Source organism: Ciona intestinalis, unplaced genomic scaffold (genome assembly GCF_000224145.3).
Source record: "Ciona intestinalis unplaced genomic scaffold, KH HT000135.1, whole genome shotgun sequence".
Lineage (NCBI taxonomy): Eukaryota > Metazoa > Chordata > Ascidiacea > Phlebobranchia > Cionidae > Ciona > Ciona intestinalis.
In genome coordinates, this window is record NW_004190457.1 from 1 (window position 1) to 19116 (window position 19116).

Genomic DNA, 19116 nt, shown 5'->3' on the forward strand with positions numbered 1-19116 from the left:
GTTACCCCCATTATAACCATCGTTACCCCAATGACAACCATTGTTACCCCATAACAACCATTGTTACCCCATGACAACCATTGGTACCCCATAATATTAGTGTCGTCACTAAGATACACACAACAGCGCCCCCTCATGGCTAAACCTCTCGATTCCTTGCAATAAAGTTCGAGGGACGAGACAGGTGGGCTCGACGACGCGCAAGAGTCCAACGCACATATGCTTTCTGGGGTCATCTAGTGGATAGTATGATGTCATAATAGTAATTGTGACTCATCATGTCTCTTACCGAGTCACATCTTGAAACAGTGACGAGAAAATAAACTAAAAATGTTTTTTTCAGCATTTTAATTTTCAGATCTGTGAAAACAAAAAACACCAAAATATTACGAAGGTTGCCATATGTTACCATGGCGATCGGGGGCTTTTGTGTGGGGGGAATCCCATGTCCAGGGTTCATCCTGAGGTCGATATGGGGTCAAAGGTAACGATATCGGGCAGGGAAATCGATTTTGTTTTGAGGCGGAATTAATGTAAAAATATGGGCGTGAATTATCCTGGGGGAAGGAATAATACCCCTAGTTCATAAGATTTGATTGACAGCTGGGAATTATTTTTCTCTAAACTTCCCCAGGCTGCTTTGGACAGGTTAGCACTGGTGAGCAGGAACCATGGAAGTCGTATATTTGTGTTGTACGGTGAGATACGTGCGTAAGATTTAATATGTGGTGCAGCTTGTGTGCGACCTGCATGCGTGGCTACCCATTTATGGAGGTACGGTCGCAACCAAGGTTGTTTTAGCGCGATGTTGCGACTGTATGGGATCGACGCACCAGCGGGGTAACCTTCCAAACTCATGCGTACGTCGTCTACACTGGGAAAGATGAGTTTCAGTGGTGGGGAAGCACCCAGGGTCGTGTTACTACACGACGATAAACTTGTCAACCATTCGTTGCATAACCACTTCTGATTGGACGAACCCAACGAACCAATGCTTGAGAATTGACCAATCACAGGCCAGCTCGAATCGATCTTTTTCGTCTCATTTTTCAAAACCTTTCTTAACCTCATGTGACCCCAGGTTGAAAGGTTGTGACCTGTGTGTCGACCAGGAATCGAACCAATCAAAATCACGTTAGCGGACGACATGTCATGTGACCTTATATGGTCAACCCATCGTTGCAATGATTTATTTTTATATGATGAGACGTATTCCAAACCAAATCTTGGTTTAAACTTTGAGGTTTTAGTTGGGGTGGTTTTGGGGAAGATGGGACTCATCCAGAAACCTTGTGTCTTCTGCCCCCAATCCTGTGGTACGAGGTTTGTGGTAAGAATAACAACACGCAGCCCCGATGTATAGTGGAGCAACATCATCTTTGTGTGGTGGGTTCCATATGGGGGGAGGTTTACTTTAACAAGGGTGATGTTGGGGTATTGGGGGTTAGGGGAAACGTTACCCCCATGGATGATAGTAAGGGGCTTTCCCTGACACGATACCGGGTATTGCTGTATAAGCCAATCAACGTCGATGCAGTAATTAAACTGCACAGACTCGATTAGATTTCCGAACTTTTCACTGAGAACATCTTTGATCCCAAGTGATGGTGGAAACAAATCACCGTCATCATGATGCGAATAATTAAACTTATCATCCACTCCATCCACTGTAGTAAGGAATATATGGTGTGGGGACGACTCCCATATTTTAACTGGGTCGTTTTCATCAACTTTTAATTTTTTGGAGCTTGACCCAGATTCTTCATCACCACGTGCACGTTTGTTCGGGTGCGAATATTCCTCGAAATGCTGTGGATTTTTACGAAAACATTTTTTGCCAAATTTACACAAAACTTTCGACTTTTTTCTTTGTTTAATTGTCGTTGGGCTTGCGTATATGACGTCACTATGACGTGGTAGAATGCTTTCGTCATCGCTGCTCGACAATTCCCACCCTGTCCCTGCCATTGTTACCGAACAATAACATTTGTGACTCAGCAGCTACCACGTGACTTCTGTTTATGAGTTTGCACAAAAATTATGACTCGACAATATTTAAAACAACATTTCAGAATTCTAAAATCAACTATCTGTGACGTCACAATTCACATGGATTAACTTGGAATTTGAGAAAAATCATCCAAGATTCACGAACAGATGTGAAGATAAATGTGACCTCGAGTAACCTCTGATCCACGCTTCCAGATGTTAGCGCCATGATTCCATTGTTTGGAACAAATGACCATTGTGACAACAGCCGCGATTACGCTAAAATCATTTATTACGTCACAACAGCGATTCTTAAGTCAGATATTGCAGTTTAGAGATTTTGAGAGAGTTTGATTTCGAAAATTATGTTTTGCGTTTTAACGATTGTTGTTTTGCTGCTATTTCCATTCTCTCTCCGTTGTTTTTTTTTTAAATTAATTAATCTTCGCTATCGGGTTCAAAGAGATGAATAATATCTATATGATTATATCAACAATTTATATTTTTTAGAAATAACTATGGCAATCTTCGGCTTTCAACTTTGCTTTACGTTAATTATGGCGTGTTTCCTCCAAAAGTTAATGCCGCTGTTTTCGTTTGGACGATGGTTGTTGTGTAACGGTACGTTAGTGAGGTACAAACATCCACACGATGATGAACTTAAAAAGTTGGCCAAGAAACCCGTGGAGAAAGTTAATGGCAAGGGAAGGCATAGAAGAAACCAACAACCAACCGAGGAAAAAACTTTCAAAGTTCCGAGGAACATAGAAATCTCATTAGAAGCGGAGAAGATTAACCCGGTTGACGTCGTTGTTTTGCGAAGTTACCCGGATTATGAGTGGTTGGTGGATTACTCAGTGTTTGTGATGTTTGTGTATGTGGGCACGGAGGTTTATTATGAACTATGGGGTCCCGAGCGAGAGTTTAATATTTCTATGATATGGGTGGGGTTGTCGGTGTGGTTTGCTGTGAAAAATATGATTTCTATTTTGTGGTTGTACGCAAGTTCGAAGGGTGGTGAGATCTCTATGTCGATCACGTTTGGCATGATTTCATTTCTATGTGGGTTGTGTGTGCTGATGATTAAAGAAGATATTCTCGAATTTGGAATCACGTCAATTAATATGACTCAGCACAATTCAACAATGGTGAATCAGCAGTTTTCGTTGTCTGGTTTGAAATTATTACTTGCTGGTTTCGGAGCTTTGCATGGCTTGTTGATTGCCTTCCCTGCGATCAGGATGTCCCAGATGTATCTTCATTCGCTCAAATATGCAAAGGGCAACAACCTGTTAAATTTAACTCTTCATTTTAATTTCTTTGCCCCGTTGGTTATAATGTTTCTATGGGTGAAACCTCTAGCACGTGACATCATGGTTGGGCCAAGTTTACTCACAAACGAACAATTTGAAATATTTCGAATCATTTTTATTTTATTGGCATGTGTCCTGAGGTTATGTTTGACTCGTGTCCATCTACAAGCTTACCTCAATCTTGCGTTCGATAAGTTGAACAAAATAAAAAAAGAATCTGGTTTGATAACGAACATCGAGCTCCAACGAACAATCGCACACGTGTTTTATTACCTCGGGATCGTCGCCATGCAATATTTGAGCCCTCTAGTGTTGCTCCTGTGCTCCACCTTGTGCTTAAAGAGCCTCGGAGGTTTCTCATGGAAACAAGTTTCAACAAATTATGTCCAAAACATCCCATCATCGAACGTTACCTCGGCCAATGTTTCACAAGATTCAACATTTGTTGAAATGGTTTCGTCGTTCAACAGTGGACTTCATGACATCACAGATGTATTCACAATTGAATTGTTACGAGGTGTTTGTTCATTTATCGCATGGTGGGTATCCACCAACTGGTTTATCGCAAGCTGCCTTGGACTCCTCTACCACTCGTACCTCGTCGGCTAAGTTCGGTTCTTAACATTTTAAATTTAATGTTTTAAAAAAAATTGTCGAAAATTTTCATTGTTTTCAATTTATTTACAACAGTGATTTTACAACTCTGTGTTTGTGATGTAATAAAAGATAAAATGACGTGAAATAAAACCCATGACACCTTTCTATTGCACAAAACAATTAAAATACAGTTCATTCATTTTTCTTGTCATCGCCGCCAGCAACAGCCTCGTTCGTTGGTTGTTTGTTGAATGGACACTGTAATATTATGACATCATAATTACTTTTGTTAATGCACAGTAGTTAAATGGATTATGCAAAACCTTTCAAGTAGAATATTAAATTATTTTTCTCATGAATTACGGTGGCAAAAATGAAAGAATCTTAGCAACAAAACAACAGTTGTTAAAGAAAATCATATTTACATTTATTGGGTCGAAAGAAGTGTGGTCTATAATAAAGTTGTATAAACTATAAAAAATCCACAGGTCAAACATGAACATTTGTGATAATTATTGCGTCACAAACTTACCTTTTTTACGTCACCACTCCCCTTAGTTACGTCACCATTCCCCGTTGTTACCTTAGGCGTCCATATCTTCGAAACAATCGGGTAAACCCACGGTTGAATGTATTTGTGATAAACCCATAATAAGAATGGAATAACAATGCATGGAATACACACCATTGTAACGTAATAACTGATTTCAAATTGTGACCAAACAATGGATGTTCTAGAATATATTGTTCACTTACAACACGTCACAATCACTTTCTCGATGAATCTTAAACACTTGATAATTATTTTCACAAAGATTGAAACTGTCTGTCGGGTTAAAAGCAAGCAAACCTAGATTCTATCGGTGTGAGTTTAATATTTGCAGCGTCATCATCAAAACAATGACAAATTATTGCGTAAGTCATGTTTTTGATTATGACGTCATTGTACTTTTTTAGATATAACAGTTACGACATAATAAAAAACTTAAATAATTTAATTTTAGAATTATTAAAACGATTGTTTTAAATTTAAGAACTTCGTTGTTCGATTTCTATCTTATGACGTCATAATTACGATGTTTATGTTGTAACAATAAACCAGCATGGTGTTTTGATGTAAAATTCGAGAATTTAGAATTTAGTTAAAGAATGTGATTGTTTAGTACAGTTACGTCATAATGTTGCAAGTTCGGGCTGGCTTCGAACGAAACTTTTTAAAATTTCTTCGACGAAAAAATCAGAAAATTATTTTTCACCGAAAATTAAGAATTTCCCCCGCAAATTCTGGATTGACCGCTCAAGCGTCGAATCCATTATTACCTCATAATGATGATAGTTTCCACAGTTTTGATGGAAAAGAAATATTATTTGAAGAACAATACGGTGAGGCTTGTTGACTACTTACCGTTATATAATAAAGGTGTCACAAACTTACTTTATCATTCATACAACTAACCCCCCTATACCCCCCTTGACCTACACTACAAAGTCCCCCCCACTTCTAAAAAGCCCCCTTGACCCCCACAGCCGAAGCCACTCACCTGGAACCCAAGAAACCGACGATCCGGAACAAATATCTCCAAGAAATGTCAACGTCGTCAAAGTTTTTGTTAAATTACGTTGAAACTTGTGCCAAGGGCGGATATTTGGACGATGCTGTTGCCACGGTGATTGATAAACTCGACCAATCAGCTGCTTCCGTTGATGACAGGGTAAGCTGGGTGGTTCCCCCATACTAGATTCTTTATATATGAGGTCTTGAGATTTTTTGGCATAAGATCTGAATAATGGCAGAGTTGACCAAACTCCCGTCCCAGGCTTTAGACAATCATCCATTATTCATCCCAGGTTTTAGAATTCATTCATCGAGAAGTTTTCCGTTCTACGAACCTTCGATATCCACCAGGAGGCGATGCTGTGTCACCATTCGAGATCAACCTCATTTTATTCGAGAAAATGAAACAAACGAAACGAAAGCCCTCTGCTGCCTCATGTGCTTATATCCTGGCTTCGTTGCAAAAGTAAATTTGAATTTTTACCTAAGAATTTATTTCACTTAGTAATTTTTTTTATTGTTTTAACTAAAAGGCTTTCCCCAGCCAATTAATATTTTCATCTAAATATTTTTGCAGGTTTCAATCGAACGCGGCAATATCGGGTAGATTGTTGACGAGATTTACCTCAACGTACGGATATTCGTGTTTGGACATTCTCGACAATTGTCGCCACGACATGGAATGTTACAACTCGTGCGAACTCGCGATTACATCTACGTTTCCTGGGTTTAAACACTCGTTCACCCCACCACTTGAGGGGGGTAGTGACAATCCATTGACCCAGGGACTCGGAGGGGAAACCCCCAACACGTCAATACGCCTTGATTCTGTGAATTCAAAAGTTTTAAAACATTTTTACGAAAAACAATTACAGCAAGAAATTATCGGGAAAGGGAAAATCCCCAATGTTTTAAACAAGAGAGCAAAAGTTTCAAAGTCAATTCAAAAGTAAGTTTTGTTAGATGTTAATTGTCAGCCACGTGGTAACTTGTGGGTGGACGCTGGCTTGATTATTTACATTTATTCTTTAATATTTAAATGTTAAACATGACATTAAGTTGTTGTGGTCCGTTGTATATGCATCATAATATTGTTGTCAATATTTACGTAAACATGACTTTAATCCAGGAAACGCGATGCAGTTGAATCGTTACACTCAACGTGGAAAGTTGAATTACTTCGTTCGTTTCAGCAACTCAAAGTCAGCGAGGAAGATAAATGGACGCGATATCGAAAACATCGATTTTCTGGCGTTTACCCGTTTCTATGCGTGTTACCCCCGGAAACATTTGTTGACATCATAATACAGTTTATGATGTCTATGTCGGCGAGTGGGAACATAGCAAGTGTGTTGTGTTACGAACTCGGATCATCGGTTTATTCACATCATCTCATTAATCAACTCAAACACGACGGATATTTCGAGAATCTTCGTATGATATATTCTGACTATACCTCTATGTACACGCATAGATGCAATCTTTCCCCACGCCAATCATGGCTTCAACTCGAAGACAAGATTGGAAATATATCGACGCGACACCGAATCGAACCCTGGCACAACATGTGGCTGTTCACTGTTGGGTTGAAACTACTTGAGGTCATGGTGTCAACTTTAACCTTTAACCTTGACTGGGGGTCAGGGGTCAAACTGCGGAACATCCCAGCTGTGTTCAACTCTTATAAAGTATGGGGTGGTAAGATGTACGGGATGGCCGTCCCACATCCAGGGTATGTTGCGATGCTCAGTGATGCGAAACATGATTTCGAGTTCGAAACGGGGATTCTCCCAATGGTAGTTCCCCCTCTGCCGTGGGTAAACCCCTCACAGGTAATTCCCCTTGTATCAGGTTTGTAATATTATGATCATGACTGAATGTATCTTATTTATCCTCCCGTGTTGGGTAACAACAGTAAATGCCGGCAATGCAAAGCCTTGAACCGTACCCTCACAGCTAGAGGCAGGTGTGCACCCAACATAACGTCGCTTGTTAACAGGGAGGTTACTTAGCAAGCCCTACAAAGTTCGTTCGTTCGTACCGCGATGTGATTGGTCAAGAGGAAGACACGATCGACCAATCAGACGTCACCACGGTAATGGACTCGTTGAATATCCTCGGTTCGGTCGGATGGAAAATTAATCAACGCGTGCTCGATGTTCAACTCTGTTTGTTCAGGAATAATGGTAACTATGATGTCATAACCATGTTGTGATGATGTAATATTGGTGTTTTGTTACTGTTATTTTGAATACCTTATTCTTCCTTACTTGAATATTATACAAAAGAAACTGCGAAACATTACCTAGAGTTGGCTTCATGTGAAAATATCATCTAGTTTAGATAATTGCGTTGTCACTTTTTACAAAGTTTAGGTTATTGTTAAACCTGATTGCCTCATAATACCCCACCCACCACAGGCGACAAGAAACTCTCGATTCCCCCGCCTGCCACCTCTGCCCCCAAACCCCCCGATCTTTCAAACGTGGCCGACTTACCCCCCAATAAACGCGGAGAGATGTTTGAGGCAGCGAGGGCGGCCACTAAGTTGAAACTGGAGATGAATTCACTTCACGCCGACGGACTTTATAAATTATCAATCGCTGATTATTATCGCGACGATATTGTTTGGTTTCCTCACAACCTCGACTTCCGGGGCCGAACTTACCCCGTGTCGCGTCATCTCAACTACATGGGGTCTGATGTTTCGCGCTCGTTGTTCCTTTTCGCTGATGGCAAGCCACTAGGAGGCGACGGACTCAATTGGTTGAAGATCCATCTCGTTAATTTGACGGGAGAGAAAAAGAAAGAAGGCATGGCTGCGAGGCTGGATTATGCGAATGAGGTTGGTTGACTTGTTTTTATAAAATTGATTTTCATGTTTTTACAATATTTTTATTTCCACAAAATGGTCAAATTTATTTTTATATTATTATTGTATTTAGTTTTTATCTACTGATTCAAACAACTTTTTTATGAAAAAGATAATTAGCGTAATAGATATATTATATAATATGTTTATAATATTAATATGATCTCCATGTCCAGATGATGGACGAAATATTGGATTCCGCGGATCGACCACTAGATGGCAGATGTTGGTGGAAAGAAAGCGATGAACCGTGGCAAACGCTCGCTGCGTGTTTCGTGCTCGCTGATGCATTACGAACGAGGAATCCGGAGGATTACGTTTGTAATTTGCCGGTGTACCAGGATGGGTCGTGTAACGGATTGCAACATTATGCGGCGTTGGGGAGGGACACACTGGGTGCGCAACAGGTAAGGGAGGGCATGTGTTGTCCATGCCTATCTTTGGTTACGTGTTATATCCATGGATAATTGTATTGTTCCCATCGTCACCAGGTGAATCTTGCCCCCTCTAGTGTTCCGCAAGATATTTACGCTGGAGTTGCCGCAAAAGTTGAAAACATTCGGTCGCTAGATGCTGATAGAGGGTCGGAGGTCGCGAAAGTTTTGGAAGGATTTGTAACGAGGCAAGTCGTGAAGCAAACCGTCATGACAACGGTGTATGGTGTAACAAGGTGGGTGTGATGTCATAATGGTTGGTGTGATTGTAATTGTGATGTCATTATATCAAGTCACATTGTAACACCAGGTACACAACTTTGCAAAAGTTCCCAATATTCTGATCTTTACATTATTACTGTATCTCCCCCTTGTTTAACCCCAATGTTACTTTGTCGTACATACATCATGGTGGGAGCCCTGATCTTCCAAGCAGATATCCAGGTTGGTTGTGTTCATAACAACATATATACGCACAGATACGGAGGGGTGCTGCAAGTCCAACGTCAACTTTTGTACCTTGATGATTTCCCTCGTCAACATTCACTGAAAGGCGCCATGTATTTAGTTGACGCGTTGTTTCAAAGTATTAACGAGATATTCACCGGGGCTAGCCATATACAGGTATTGTGGGGATAAGTTTGTTTGTTACAGAGATTAAGAATAAAATCGGCTAACTGGTTCTTTCTTCCAAATAAATTTGGATGTATTTTAATTGTAAGTGTGTTTTAACAATTGTTGTTTTGTCGCTATATTCTGTCTTTCGATTTTCTATTCTTGAATGTAAAAAAGTTGTAATTAATATGACATCACAATCCACAGAAATGGTTCACTGACATCGCACGATGTGTATCACGTGGGGGGAATCCCGTTGAATGGGAAACCCCCCTGGGACTTCGAGTCGTTCAACCATACCATAGCATTATGACGCAAACAATGGACACTCAGCTTCAACGAATCAACTTCACCCGTGCAACAACGGCACCAAATGTGATGAAACAAACGAACGCCTTTCCCCCAAACTTTATTCACTCGCTCGATTCAACGCATATGATGCTAACAGCTCTATACTGCCACAAGTGAGTGTTGTGTAATAATAGAAATAATATAATAATAATCATGCTCGCTGCTACCATTGTTGGCGTATGTGTCCTTGGGCGAGACCCTTAACGACAATTGCTCCAACCCAGTGGTCACTAATGGGTTGTCTAAATTGTCAGCCATACATGACAATCGCCCACAAAGTTTCATCTTCCGCAGGTTCGGCATCAAGTTCTCTGCCGTCCATGATTGTTATTGGACTCACGCATGTGATGTCGATATCATGAACGTGATTTGCCGTGAACAATTTGTGAAATTACATTCACAACCAATACTTGAAAAACTTGCAAGTCATCTTAAAAAGTTTCTTAAACCTGCTGAGCCACATGACATCACAAACACGTTACAAGAGGAATTATTACTCAGCTTATTAAACAATGTTCCCACAAAAGGGGATTTCGATTTAAATCAAGTTAAAAATTCAGTTTTCTTTTTTAGTTGATTTTTATTTTTGCGACGTTTTTAAATAAATTACTATGACGTAATAATCGTTATTTATTTCATCCAAAGTTATGTAAGAAAGGTAATTATGACGATTTATAATTAAATTTAATCTTCCCTTGTGTCACAATCACCACTGTGACGTATTATCAATAGATCGATTGTGACGTGGTAAACGCATTGAAGTTGCATTGTGACCTCATAACCTCCTGTGGGGAAAAAAGGAAATAATCCTCTTAAGATAATAAAGAAACAAAGAATTCAAGATAATAAAGAAACAAAGAATTAAATCGATAAGTTGAAGCAGCTGGAATCATGGCCGTCATTTGAGAATTGCAACAATGGGTTCGCGATGTTGGCTTATCGCTGTGTGCCTGTGTTACGTCATAAGAGGTTAGTGTTGAAACTTTTGTTCCGTAGAAGTTGAATGACGGTGTGACGCAGCTCGTATTCGTTGGAAATGAAGGTTTGATGAATTAGTCGCCTCATGATTACGTAATGTTGCAGCAAAGTTTTCGTTGGTTTAGCAAACACGTTTTTATCCGGCACGTTTACTCTCGCTGCGTGTTTCGTGCCCGTAGTATGTTTTAACGACTGTTGTTTTGCTGCTAATTCCCTTCTCTTCGTTGTTTGAATTAACATTTATGACGTCACAGAGTGTCTAAGCGCGCACGCCGAAGAGAAATTGTTACGTCATTTATTGGATCCTGTCCGTTATAACAAGTTGATTCGACCAAGCGAATCCATCACAAGCAAAGTTGATGTTCATTTTGATCTCATCATCTCACAACTTATCGGGATCGTGAGTATTGTGACGTCATAAATTGTGACGTCATGTGTTGTGATGTCATGTGTTGTGATGTCATGTAACGTGTTGTGTATTGGTATGTCTATTATAACGTTAAGGATTGGTATGTGACGTAATATAACGTCACATACTATGACATCACACACACACCATGTTCTAGAATGAGCGGGAACAATACATGATAACGAAGGTATGGCTCCCTCAAGTGTGGGTTGATAAACGGTTGTCATGGCAACCGATGAGATACGAGAACATAACGAAGGTACAACTCCCATCCAACATGATATGGTTGCCGGATGTTGTGCTGTACAACAAGTAAGCATTGTGATGTCATATAAACAATGGGACTTTTGGTAGAGTGGGTAATTCTCTTTTCTGTCCCACTTGGTGGCACAGAAAGATCAAAATGATCCAAAGGTTTCCCATCTTACCATGCAGCGTTACACATGTATAACCCCCCCATTCCAACAGTGCTGATGGGATGTATGAGGTCTCCCTACAATCCAACGCAATAATACTCAATAATGGAACTGTCACGTGGATGCCGCCTGCTATTTATAAGAGCGCTTGTAAAATAAAAGTTCGACATTTTCCATTTGACGAACAGAACTGCACAATGATGTTTCGGTCGTGGACGTACAACAGGTCGCGTGGTTTTTAATTTTCCAAACTTGCGGTTAATTCCGTTCTCTTCCTTGTTTTAATTAGCTATCGTATTCGAAGAGATAAGCTGGAAAGTTCATATTATGAGTGTATTTGTATTTAATCCTGATTTAAACAAACCTTTTGAAAGCTCTCATTAAACAAACCAATGTAATGCGTTACACAACATTTTATATTCAACATTAACATATACGCCCTATATATTACACTAACACACCCCCCCAGGTTAGACATTGAGTTGAAGTTAAAGAACCCGAACGCGACACTCGACGACTTTACCCCTAGTGGTGAGTGGGATATCCTGCAAACCCCCGGGTCGGTTAACGTGAACCCCAACGATGAAACGTACCAGGATCTATTATATAGGTGATTGTTATGTCACTAATTATATTCTTTATATTGAACCTTCAAAGTTGTCTTCTGATTGAAAGCTTAAGTTCTTTGAAATAAATTGTTGCCGTTCGACAAAATTAATATTTTCTAACATAGGATTAGATAGAGGGTAAGTTTCCTTGGTCACTTGAAGGCAAATCCTGATGTTGCCAAATCTGATTGAGTATATTACACAAAAACAATCGTCACAAGAACCTTTCTCATTTATACTGTGTATAATGTATGTTATTATTCTAAAATCACTATCTCTCTTACACTTCTAATATACTAACCGCCCACCCCCCCAGTTTAATTATCCGTCGCAAGCCGTTGTTCTACACCATCAACCTTATCATCCCCTGTATATTGATAACATCGCTAGCCATCCTCGTATTCTATCTACCTTCCGATTGTGGGGAGAAGATGACGTTATGTATATCGGTTCTCCTCGCTCTTACTGTGTTCCTCCTCCTTATATCGAAGATCGTTCCTCCAACATCGCTCGATGTCCCGCTGATTGGTGAGTTGGATATTTTAATAAAAACTACAAACCATGGTTGAATCTCAATGTCAGCACTCGTCTATTTTACATTTTTCCTCAAGTATTTTTACCCGTGTGTTTTAACGACTATTATTTTGCTGCTGAATTCCTTCTTTTATTTGTTTAAATTAATTTAACCTGTGTTATCGTATTTAAAGGTAAATACCTGATGTTTACTTATACACCCCCCCAGGTAAATACCTGATGTTTACAATGATGTTGGTGACATTATCCATCGTTGCATCTGTGTGCGTGCTTAACATCCACCATCGATCGCCATCAACGCACACGATGCCTCCGTGGATCCGTACCATTTTCCTCAACCATCTTCCCCCACTACTTGGGATGGAACGACCGGGGACGGATGATCGATGTAGATGCAAGGTTAACGGTGGGTGATGATGTCATAGTACGGTGATGATGTCATAGTATGGTGATGCCATATGTGTTTGGACCTCAGTGATGCCTCGTTATATGGCAGATGAAACTAAATGTCTCTTTCACATTTAAAAATAACCCTTGCATGATATATATACATGATGATGTCATACTATGACATCACAGACGCAACATACGGAGTCGACGTAACCGAATTATCAGGAAGTGATGTCATAAGGAATCGTAAACGAGGTAAATCCGAGGTGAAATTACCGCGCGATGTAAGTTCGGCACTAGAGGGAGTCAAGTTCATTGCTGACCACTTGAGGGCCGAAGACGAAAATAAAAATGTGGGTAATGTTGTTTCTATGGTGTGTGAGTTTATGATATATATTAAACCAAGAATTTCTTAAATCGATAATTGTGCGGATTTTCTGGTATTTCTATAATTTTCCAATGATTATATAAATATTATTTCTACTATTTTGTAAGTTTTATATTATTTCTATATTTCTACCCTGTAGGTCCACGAAGATTGGAAATACGTTGCCATGGTGATCGACCGAATGTTTTTGTTCGTGTTCGTTGGAGTTTGCGCGATCGGAACGATCGGAATATTCATTCAACCTTTTGTGTGATGCAGTTTATTCATAGAAATCATATAAAGTACGACAATATTATTCACGACAAATCATTCTGAGCTTCGTTGTTAAGCACTTTCTGTAGGAAATCCTCCCTTGCGAGTATGACGACGTAATTATCGTTCATACCGCCTTCCGTGGGTTGTGGGTTCGCATTCATGGTTTCGGGCATCCCACCTGATCGTTTGATCGCCCTTCATGCAAATAATGATTATTAAAGACGTCAATAAGATGTTCGTAAATTAATTACCCACAAAGTAACATATGTGAAAACTCAAAAGCTGGGGCCCGTGTTATAACGACTTTGATAAAAAAGCTTCATTATGACATCACAAACCTTTTTCCAAATAATCGTAGCAATTGTTGAAACGCGGCGTGATCCATCTGTTTCGCTGCCATGCTCGTAAACGCTGACTCAGCATATCTCTTCTGCGTCACATGCTCACCACTGGAAGCGCTAGAGAGGTCTTTTCTGTAACAAACACTCGATAAATATGACATCACAATGCAAGCATAGATATCTTACAATATCTCACTCGATGTTAACGTAGCCCCGCCCACTAACTGTGACATCATACACACAAACGCGCACACAACTAATGCTGATGATGTCATCAAATTCATGTTTGTCTGAAATAAAGTCGATAAATAAATGTTAATAACAATCCAACATATGCTTATGCATTTTTACACAATAACTGCGGTGACAACGCACCAAACATACGGAACCACAATTATTAAACCTTGGGTGTAACAACATAATATCACCCCTGTTTCAGTGTTGGGTTCCCATATCACCCCAACTACCCCCAATATTACACCTACTATGACATCACAGTCACCCCTGTCTTCAAAATCCTTTAAATGAAAATTCATCGAAAGTGGTCGTTTTTATATCGCCAACCCGTGTTGTAACAAACACGTCTTCCACATCGAAACAAATGTTTGTTCGGATATTGATTGTCCATCTGTGATGTCATAAACCTGATGAAACGGAAGTGAACAATCACTCATTGTTATGCAAACAATGGATTAATTGGGGTTGCCGTGGTGACTAGCTTCCGTGTTACAATGCAAACATCACAATGGCTGAATAATGACGTCATAAACATCATATAAACCACCAGCCATATGTCGCCGACATTTTTATTGCTGTAATAAATAATTTCTAACAGGTTATGATGTCATAATACCGTCTGTGGCCAAAGATATAAATAATAATTGTGTTTTTACAAAAAGCACCAAAATAAAAGAAATAACATAAGTACGTGTGTAAGTGCAACATAGATATCATATTAATGTCCAAAATTGAGTTTGGTGAGGTAATGCTGGTGTTTTCGCACGGCGGCTACGAGCCCTTTGTCGTTAATCGGTGAACCGTGACTCGAATAATCGATCTCACTTCCTGTCAATGTGGTCATGTGACCTCCAGCGTTCCGCACGATTGCATTCCCGGCGCAAATGTCCCATTTCTTGATCCTCGTCGTGTGGACGTAAACGGAAGCCGTCCCGTCGAATAATGCGAGGCTTTTATACCCTGCATAGATATCATATAAATGTAACATGAATGTAACTTATCCTTGGGGCAACGACAGTCGTTATACCACGAGTGTTCTGTTTTATACACCTCGTGTCTGTTCTACAACAAACAACGTACCAGCTCCTCCGGCCCCAATGACACTAACGTCCCCAAACGCACGTTTCGCTACGTCCTCCACGTCCCCTTTGTGCGACAACGAAACAATGATCTTTGTGATGTCATCATTGGATTTGTCGTCAATATTGGTCCCGTGCCCGACCCACGACCAATCTGTCGGTTGAACAATTATTGATGAAACATAGATATCTTATATCATCTCATCGATACAAAGCTTTTATTAATATAGGGTCGGCATAATTCTTAAATAGAAATGAAATTATATATTTATCTTAGAATACGATAGCTAAGATCAAATTAATTAAAACAACGCAAAGAAAGGAATTAGCATCAAAACGACAGTCGTTAAAACACGCTATATCAACACAAATATTGTAAACATAGATATCTCACATGTTTTCCGCTCGAACGGTTTATGAATAATTCCGATGACAGGTTTGCCATCAACTGCCACGCAAACCATGGTTGTCACGTATTGTAACAACTTCTCTGTGAATACAACAACATGTTATTTCTCCGAATAAATAAATTTTCTTATAATCTCCTTAAATACAACACCATAGATAGGTTAAGCGACATTTTATTACGATCCAACGAACCCGTATATTCCTTTGTTGCGTCCAATGGATCAATCCACATTGTGACATCACTAGCGTTAACGACCTCCGACCCTAGTCCCATCTTCCCCACCTCCTCATTGGCTAGCGGGGGAAGACGGATTAGCAGCTCCGAATCCTTGACGTCCGTTTCCTCGGAAACGACCTGTGGGTCATCACAGAAATCATATGTTAAACAACGCTATATTGAACGTAACTCATCCTCGGGTGGGATAACACATCGTTACCAAGTTTGTTACTTTCCGGATGGCTGACCATTTGGACAACCCATTAGTGACCACTGGGTTGGAACAATATTATCAATATCATATTGTAGCGACCGACAAGTGAAAAAATAATCTAACATGCTTGTACCACAGTTAACATATGCCGTGTGTAAACTCTTGTGCTTACGTATTAATCAGTAAGCTGTGATACAACTTCCTGTTCGTGTGTGTATGTTAGGAAACGCTTGTCCACATCTTATCAAACCTTTAATCTCGTAAGGCGTTTCCTAAAATACACACACGAACAGGAAATGGTGACATAGCTTACTGATTAATACACGTCAACTGTGTTAAAAGCATGTTATATTATTCAACCTAAAGACTTCAGTAAATTTGGAGTGAATTCAAGTTAAATCTATCACTTTTACACGTCGGTTGCTACCTACAATAGAAATCTTACATTAACCATCGGGAAAGCAGCTTTAAGGGAATGATACATGACGCGATGTGATGCTGTGTCACCCATCGTTAGAGGGTCGTTTACCCCCTCGAGTGTCTCACCCTTGCTTTTCTCACCCAGGGTATTTCCCTCGCGAACTCTGCGTACCTGCCGAACATTGGGGTTTAAATGATAGAAACAAATCTCTTCGAATACAAAGATCAAATTAATTAAAACAACGAAGAGAAGGGAATTAGCAATAAAACGACAGTCGTTAAAATAAGCTACGAATAAAAAAATATAGAAATAACATACTTCGTTCCCGCCCATCTCAGCTGCACCTATCCCAGCCACTAGGAGGCGATGAAGATCAACATAACCCTTAGGTTCAGATTTTGGTTTCGAAACAAAATAATAAACAACCAAACACGTGACCACGACTAATAAAGCGACGCGCATCGGTAGAACGCGGATTCCTGATAACGTAATAACCATTATTAATTTAGTATTTAATTGTGACGTAATAATATATCCACCTTTTGACGTCATTGCTCCAGGTTGTTTGAAAAGTTGAGTCGTGTCAAGTTTACCAAAGTATTTGCAGTGTTTAGTTGGGCAAATATACTTTGGAATAATTTCTATATTTTGTTATTATTTTTTTATTTACGTTAAATTAAAATTGTTTTTTTTTTATTGCAACAAAGCCCACAAATAAAAGTTTCAATAATTTTAATAAACACTTTGTAAATTATTCGACATAGATGACAGATGACAGATGTACATGTTATATGATTTCTATTTTTTAAGCAAACATCATAGAAATGTTAGGAAAAATAGAAACAACATTATTTTATTTTTTTGTTGTTGAATTATCATGTGACTTCCTGGGCTCAAAGGTCGCTATTGTTGTTTCGCTGCAAAGTTGTTGCGTAAAGTTTTGTATTGTACATTGTGTGTTAAAGTTTAAAATGGAAGTTACTGGAAAAATCACCAAGATTGACGTTTGTGACGTCAGGTTCCCTACGTCACTGGAGCATCATGGATCCGACGCCATGGTATGTAAAGTGTGGCGTTGCGTGTGTATTGGTGCGTGTTAAGTTAAAGTTCATGACCTTTTGACCCCAGCATGGCGAGGTCGATTATTCAGCTGCTTACGTCACCATGGCAACAGATGCTGATGACGTCATCGGGTGTGGGTTGACGTTCAGTCTTGGACGAGGAAACGATATACGTAAGTATGACGTCATAATGGTTGGTGTGATGTATCGATGACGTAATGATGACATCATAGTGGTGAAGGCGATTGAGGTTATTAGAGGTCACGTGATTGGAAGACAATTGTCGGACATTTATTCAAATTTTGGGAAATTTTGTCGCGAAATCACCCAGGAGGGCCAGCTTAGATGGGTGGGTGGTTCGTGTTAGTTATACATTTAATATTAACGATGTTATGACAGCTTGGACCGGAGAAAGGCGTCATACATATGGCATCGGCAGCGATATTCAACGCACTTTGGGACTTGTGGGGGAAAAAGTGTGGCAAGGTATAAGATATCTATGTTGTGTATAAGATATCTATGTTGTTTACAGGATGTCTATGTTTTATATACAAGATATCTATGTTGTGTATATATGATGTCTATTATTTACAGCCAGTGTGGAAGTTACTTGCGGAGATGTCACCACACGAGGTTGTGAGTCTGGTTGACTTCAGTTATATGTGGGTATATATCGCCTCCTAGTGGTCGTATATCAACTAGTGGTCGTATATTGCCTCCTAGTGGTTGTAATATAATCGATAACGTTGCAGAACCGACGTTTTAACGAAAGACGAAGCTTTGAAGTTATTGACGAGAAACAAAGGAACGCAGAAAGAAAGAGGTATTGTGATGTCATGAATCTTATACTATGATGTCATAATAAACTTTGTGATGTCATAGAGTTGATATTGATGGAAAAGGGATTCCCCGCTTACACAACTTCAACAGCGTGGTTGGGATATTCCGATGAAACGCTTGTTAAGGTGGGTGGGGTCAAGGGGTACTTGTGGTCAAAGGTTACTCGGGTTCAAGGTTACATTTGGGTTAAGGTTACAGGGGGTCAAAGGTTACTTGTGGTCAAAGGTTACATTGGGTCAAGGGGTACTCGGGTCAAAGGTTACTTGGGGTCAAAGGTTACATGGGGTCAAGGGGTACTTGCGGTCAAATATTACTTGGGGTTAAAGGTTACTTGAGGTCAAAGGTTACTTGGGGTGAAAGTTACAGGGGATCAAGGTTACAGGGGGTAAAAATTACTTGGGGTCAAGGTTACTTGGGGTCAAGGTTACTTTGGGTCAAGGTTACAGGGGGTCAAGGTTACAGGGGTTCAAAGTTACAAGGGGTTAAAGCTACAGGGGGTCAAAGTTACAGGGGGTCAAAGTTACAGGGGTCAAAGGTTACTCAGGTTCCATAGTTTTTATCAAACTTAAATTTACAGAAATGTCGCGAAGACGT

At 39.8% G+C, this 19116-nt stretch overlaps 6 protein-coding genes across 6 annotated transcripts in view; 4 read left to right on the forward strand and 2 right to left on the reverse strand.

Moving 5' to 3' along the window:
• Positions 1-333: 333 nt before the first annotated feature.
• LOC100175013 (tyrosyl-DNA phosphodiesterase 1) lies at positions 334-2026 on the reverse strand. Its single transcript, XM_002123863.4, is given in 2 exon segments — positions 334-558; positions 560-2026. Coding segments are annotated over 2 exon segments (1581 nt in total). The 5' UTR covers positions 1969-2026; the 3' UTR covers positions 334-386.
• A 61-nt stretch (positions 2027-2087) lies between these two features.
• Positions 2088-4098, forward strand: LOC100185206 (transmembrane protein 161B). The gene has a single exon (XM_002124004.4). It carries the CDS (start codon positions 2508-2510, stop codon positions 3909-3911), a length of 1404 nt encoding a protein of 467 aa, XP_002124040.1. The 5' UTR covers positions 2088-2507; the 3' UTR covers positions 3912-4098.
• An 862-nt stretch (positions 4099-4960) lies between these two features.
• Positions 4961-10343, forward strand: LOC100182842 (DNA-directed RNA polymerase, mitochondrial-like). The gene is made up of 12 exons (XM_002124624.5): positions 4961-5282; positions 5427-5611; positions 5748-5920; positions 6032-6403; positions 6584-7286; positions 7454-7640; positions 7875-8299; positions 8503-8733; positions 8818-8996; positions 9240-9384; positions 9583-9839; positions 10021-10343. Exons 1-12 carry the CDS (start codon positions 5078-5080, stop codon positions 10301-10303), a joined length of 3345 nt encoding a protein of 1114 aa, XP_002124660.1. The 5' UTR covers positions 4961-5077; the 3' UTR covers positions 10304-10343.
• Positions 10344-10627: 284 nt separating this feature from the next.
• On the forward strand, positions 10628-13744 carry nachr (neuronal acetylcholine receptor subunit beta-2-like). The gene is given in 9 exon segments (NM_001278947.1): positions 10628-10695; positions 10959-11104; positions 11271-11425; positions 11582-11755; positions 11999-12139; positions 12454-12665; positions 12880-13077; positions 13251-13414; positions 13589-13744. Coding segments are annotated over 9 exon segments (1356 nt in total). The 5' UTR covers positions 10628-10643; the 3' UTR covers positions 13703-13744.
• On the reverse strand, positions 13693-17390 carry LOC100178124 (inositol monophosphatase 3-like). Its single transcript, XM_002125355.5, has 9 exons — positions 17161-17390; positions 16940-17100; positions 16646-16792; positions 15962-16124; positions 15756-15851; positions 15363-15515; positions 14232-15242; positions 14043-14177; positions 13693-13899 (listed from the first exon to the last, which is right to left on the reverse strand). The coding sequence occupies exons 1-7, from the start codon at positions 17171-17173 to the stop codon at positions 15001-15003; spliced, it is 975 nt and encodes a 324-aa protein (XP_002125391.1). The 5' UTR covers positions 17174-17390; the 3' UTR covers positions 13693-13899; positions 14043-14177; positions 14232-15000.
• LOC100181037 (mitochondrial enolase superfamily member 1) overlaps positions 17289-19116 on the forward strand; it is a 3804-nt gene continuing 1976 nt past the window's right edge. Inside the window, exons 1-7 of the mRNA XM_002129330.5 lie at positions 17289-17679; positions 17750-17855; positions 17916-18031; positions 18082-18168; positions 18277-18344; positions 18435-18505; positions 18565-18647. Of these exons, the coding sequence (XP_002129366.3) occupies positions 17446-17679; positions 17750-17855; positions 17916-18031; positions 18082-18168; positions 18277-18344; positions 18435-18505; positions 18565-18647 (765 nt within the window). The 5' untranslated portion in view covers positions 17289-17445. The remainder of the gene's footprint in view (positions 17680-17749; positions 17856-17915; positions 18032-18081; positions 18169-18276; positions 18345-18434; positions 18506-18564; positions 18648-19116) is intronic.

What these genes read in the sequence shown, in the direction of transcription:
- LOC100178124 (XM_002125355.5), bottom strand. An exon ending in CTGAGATGGGCGGGAACGAA is followed by an intron (nt 16,793 to 16,939) that starts GTATGTTATTTC and finishes AATGTTCGGCAG; the next exon opens with GTACGCAGAGTTCGCGAGGG. An exon ending in CATTGGGGCCGGAGGAGCTG is followed by an intron (nt 15,243 to 15,362) that starts GTACGTTGTTTG and finishes ATATCTATGCAG; the next exon opens with GGTATAAAAGCCTCGCATTA.
- LOC100182842 (XM_002124624.5), top strand. Translation starts at nt 5,078, where the DNA reads ATGTTGCAAGTTCGGGCTGGCTTCGAACGAAACTTTTTAAAATTTCTT. An exon ending in CTGCTTCCGTTGATGACAGG is followed by an intron (nt 5,612 to 5,747) that starts GTAAGCTGGGTG and finishes TATTCATCCCAG; the next exon opens with GTTTTAGAATTCATTCATCG. An exon ending in GGCTGGATTATGCGAATGAG is followed by an intron (nt 8,300 to 8,502) that starts GTTGGTTGACTT and finishes CTCCATGTCCAG; the next exon opens with ATGATGGACGAAATATTGGA.
- LOC100185206 (XM_002124004.4), top strand. Translation starts at nt 2,508, where the DNA reads ATGGCAATCTTCGGCTTTCAACTTTGCTTTACGTTAATTATGGCGTGT.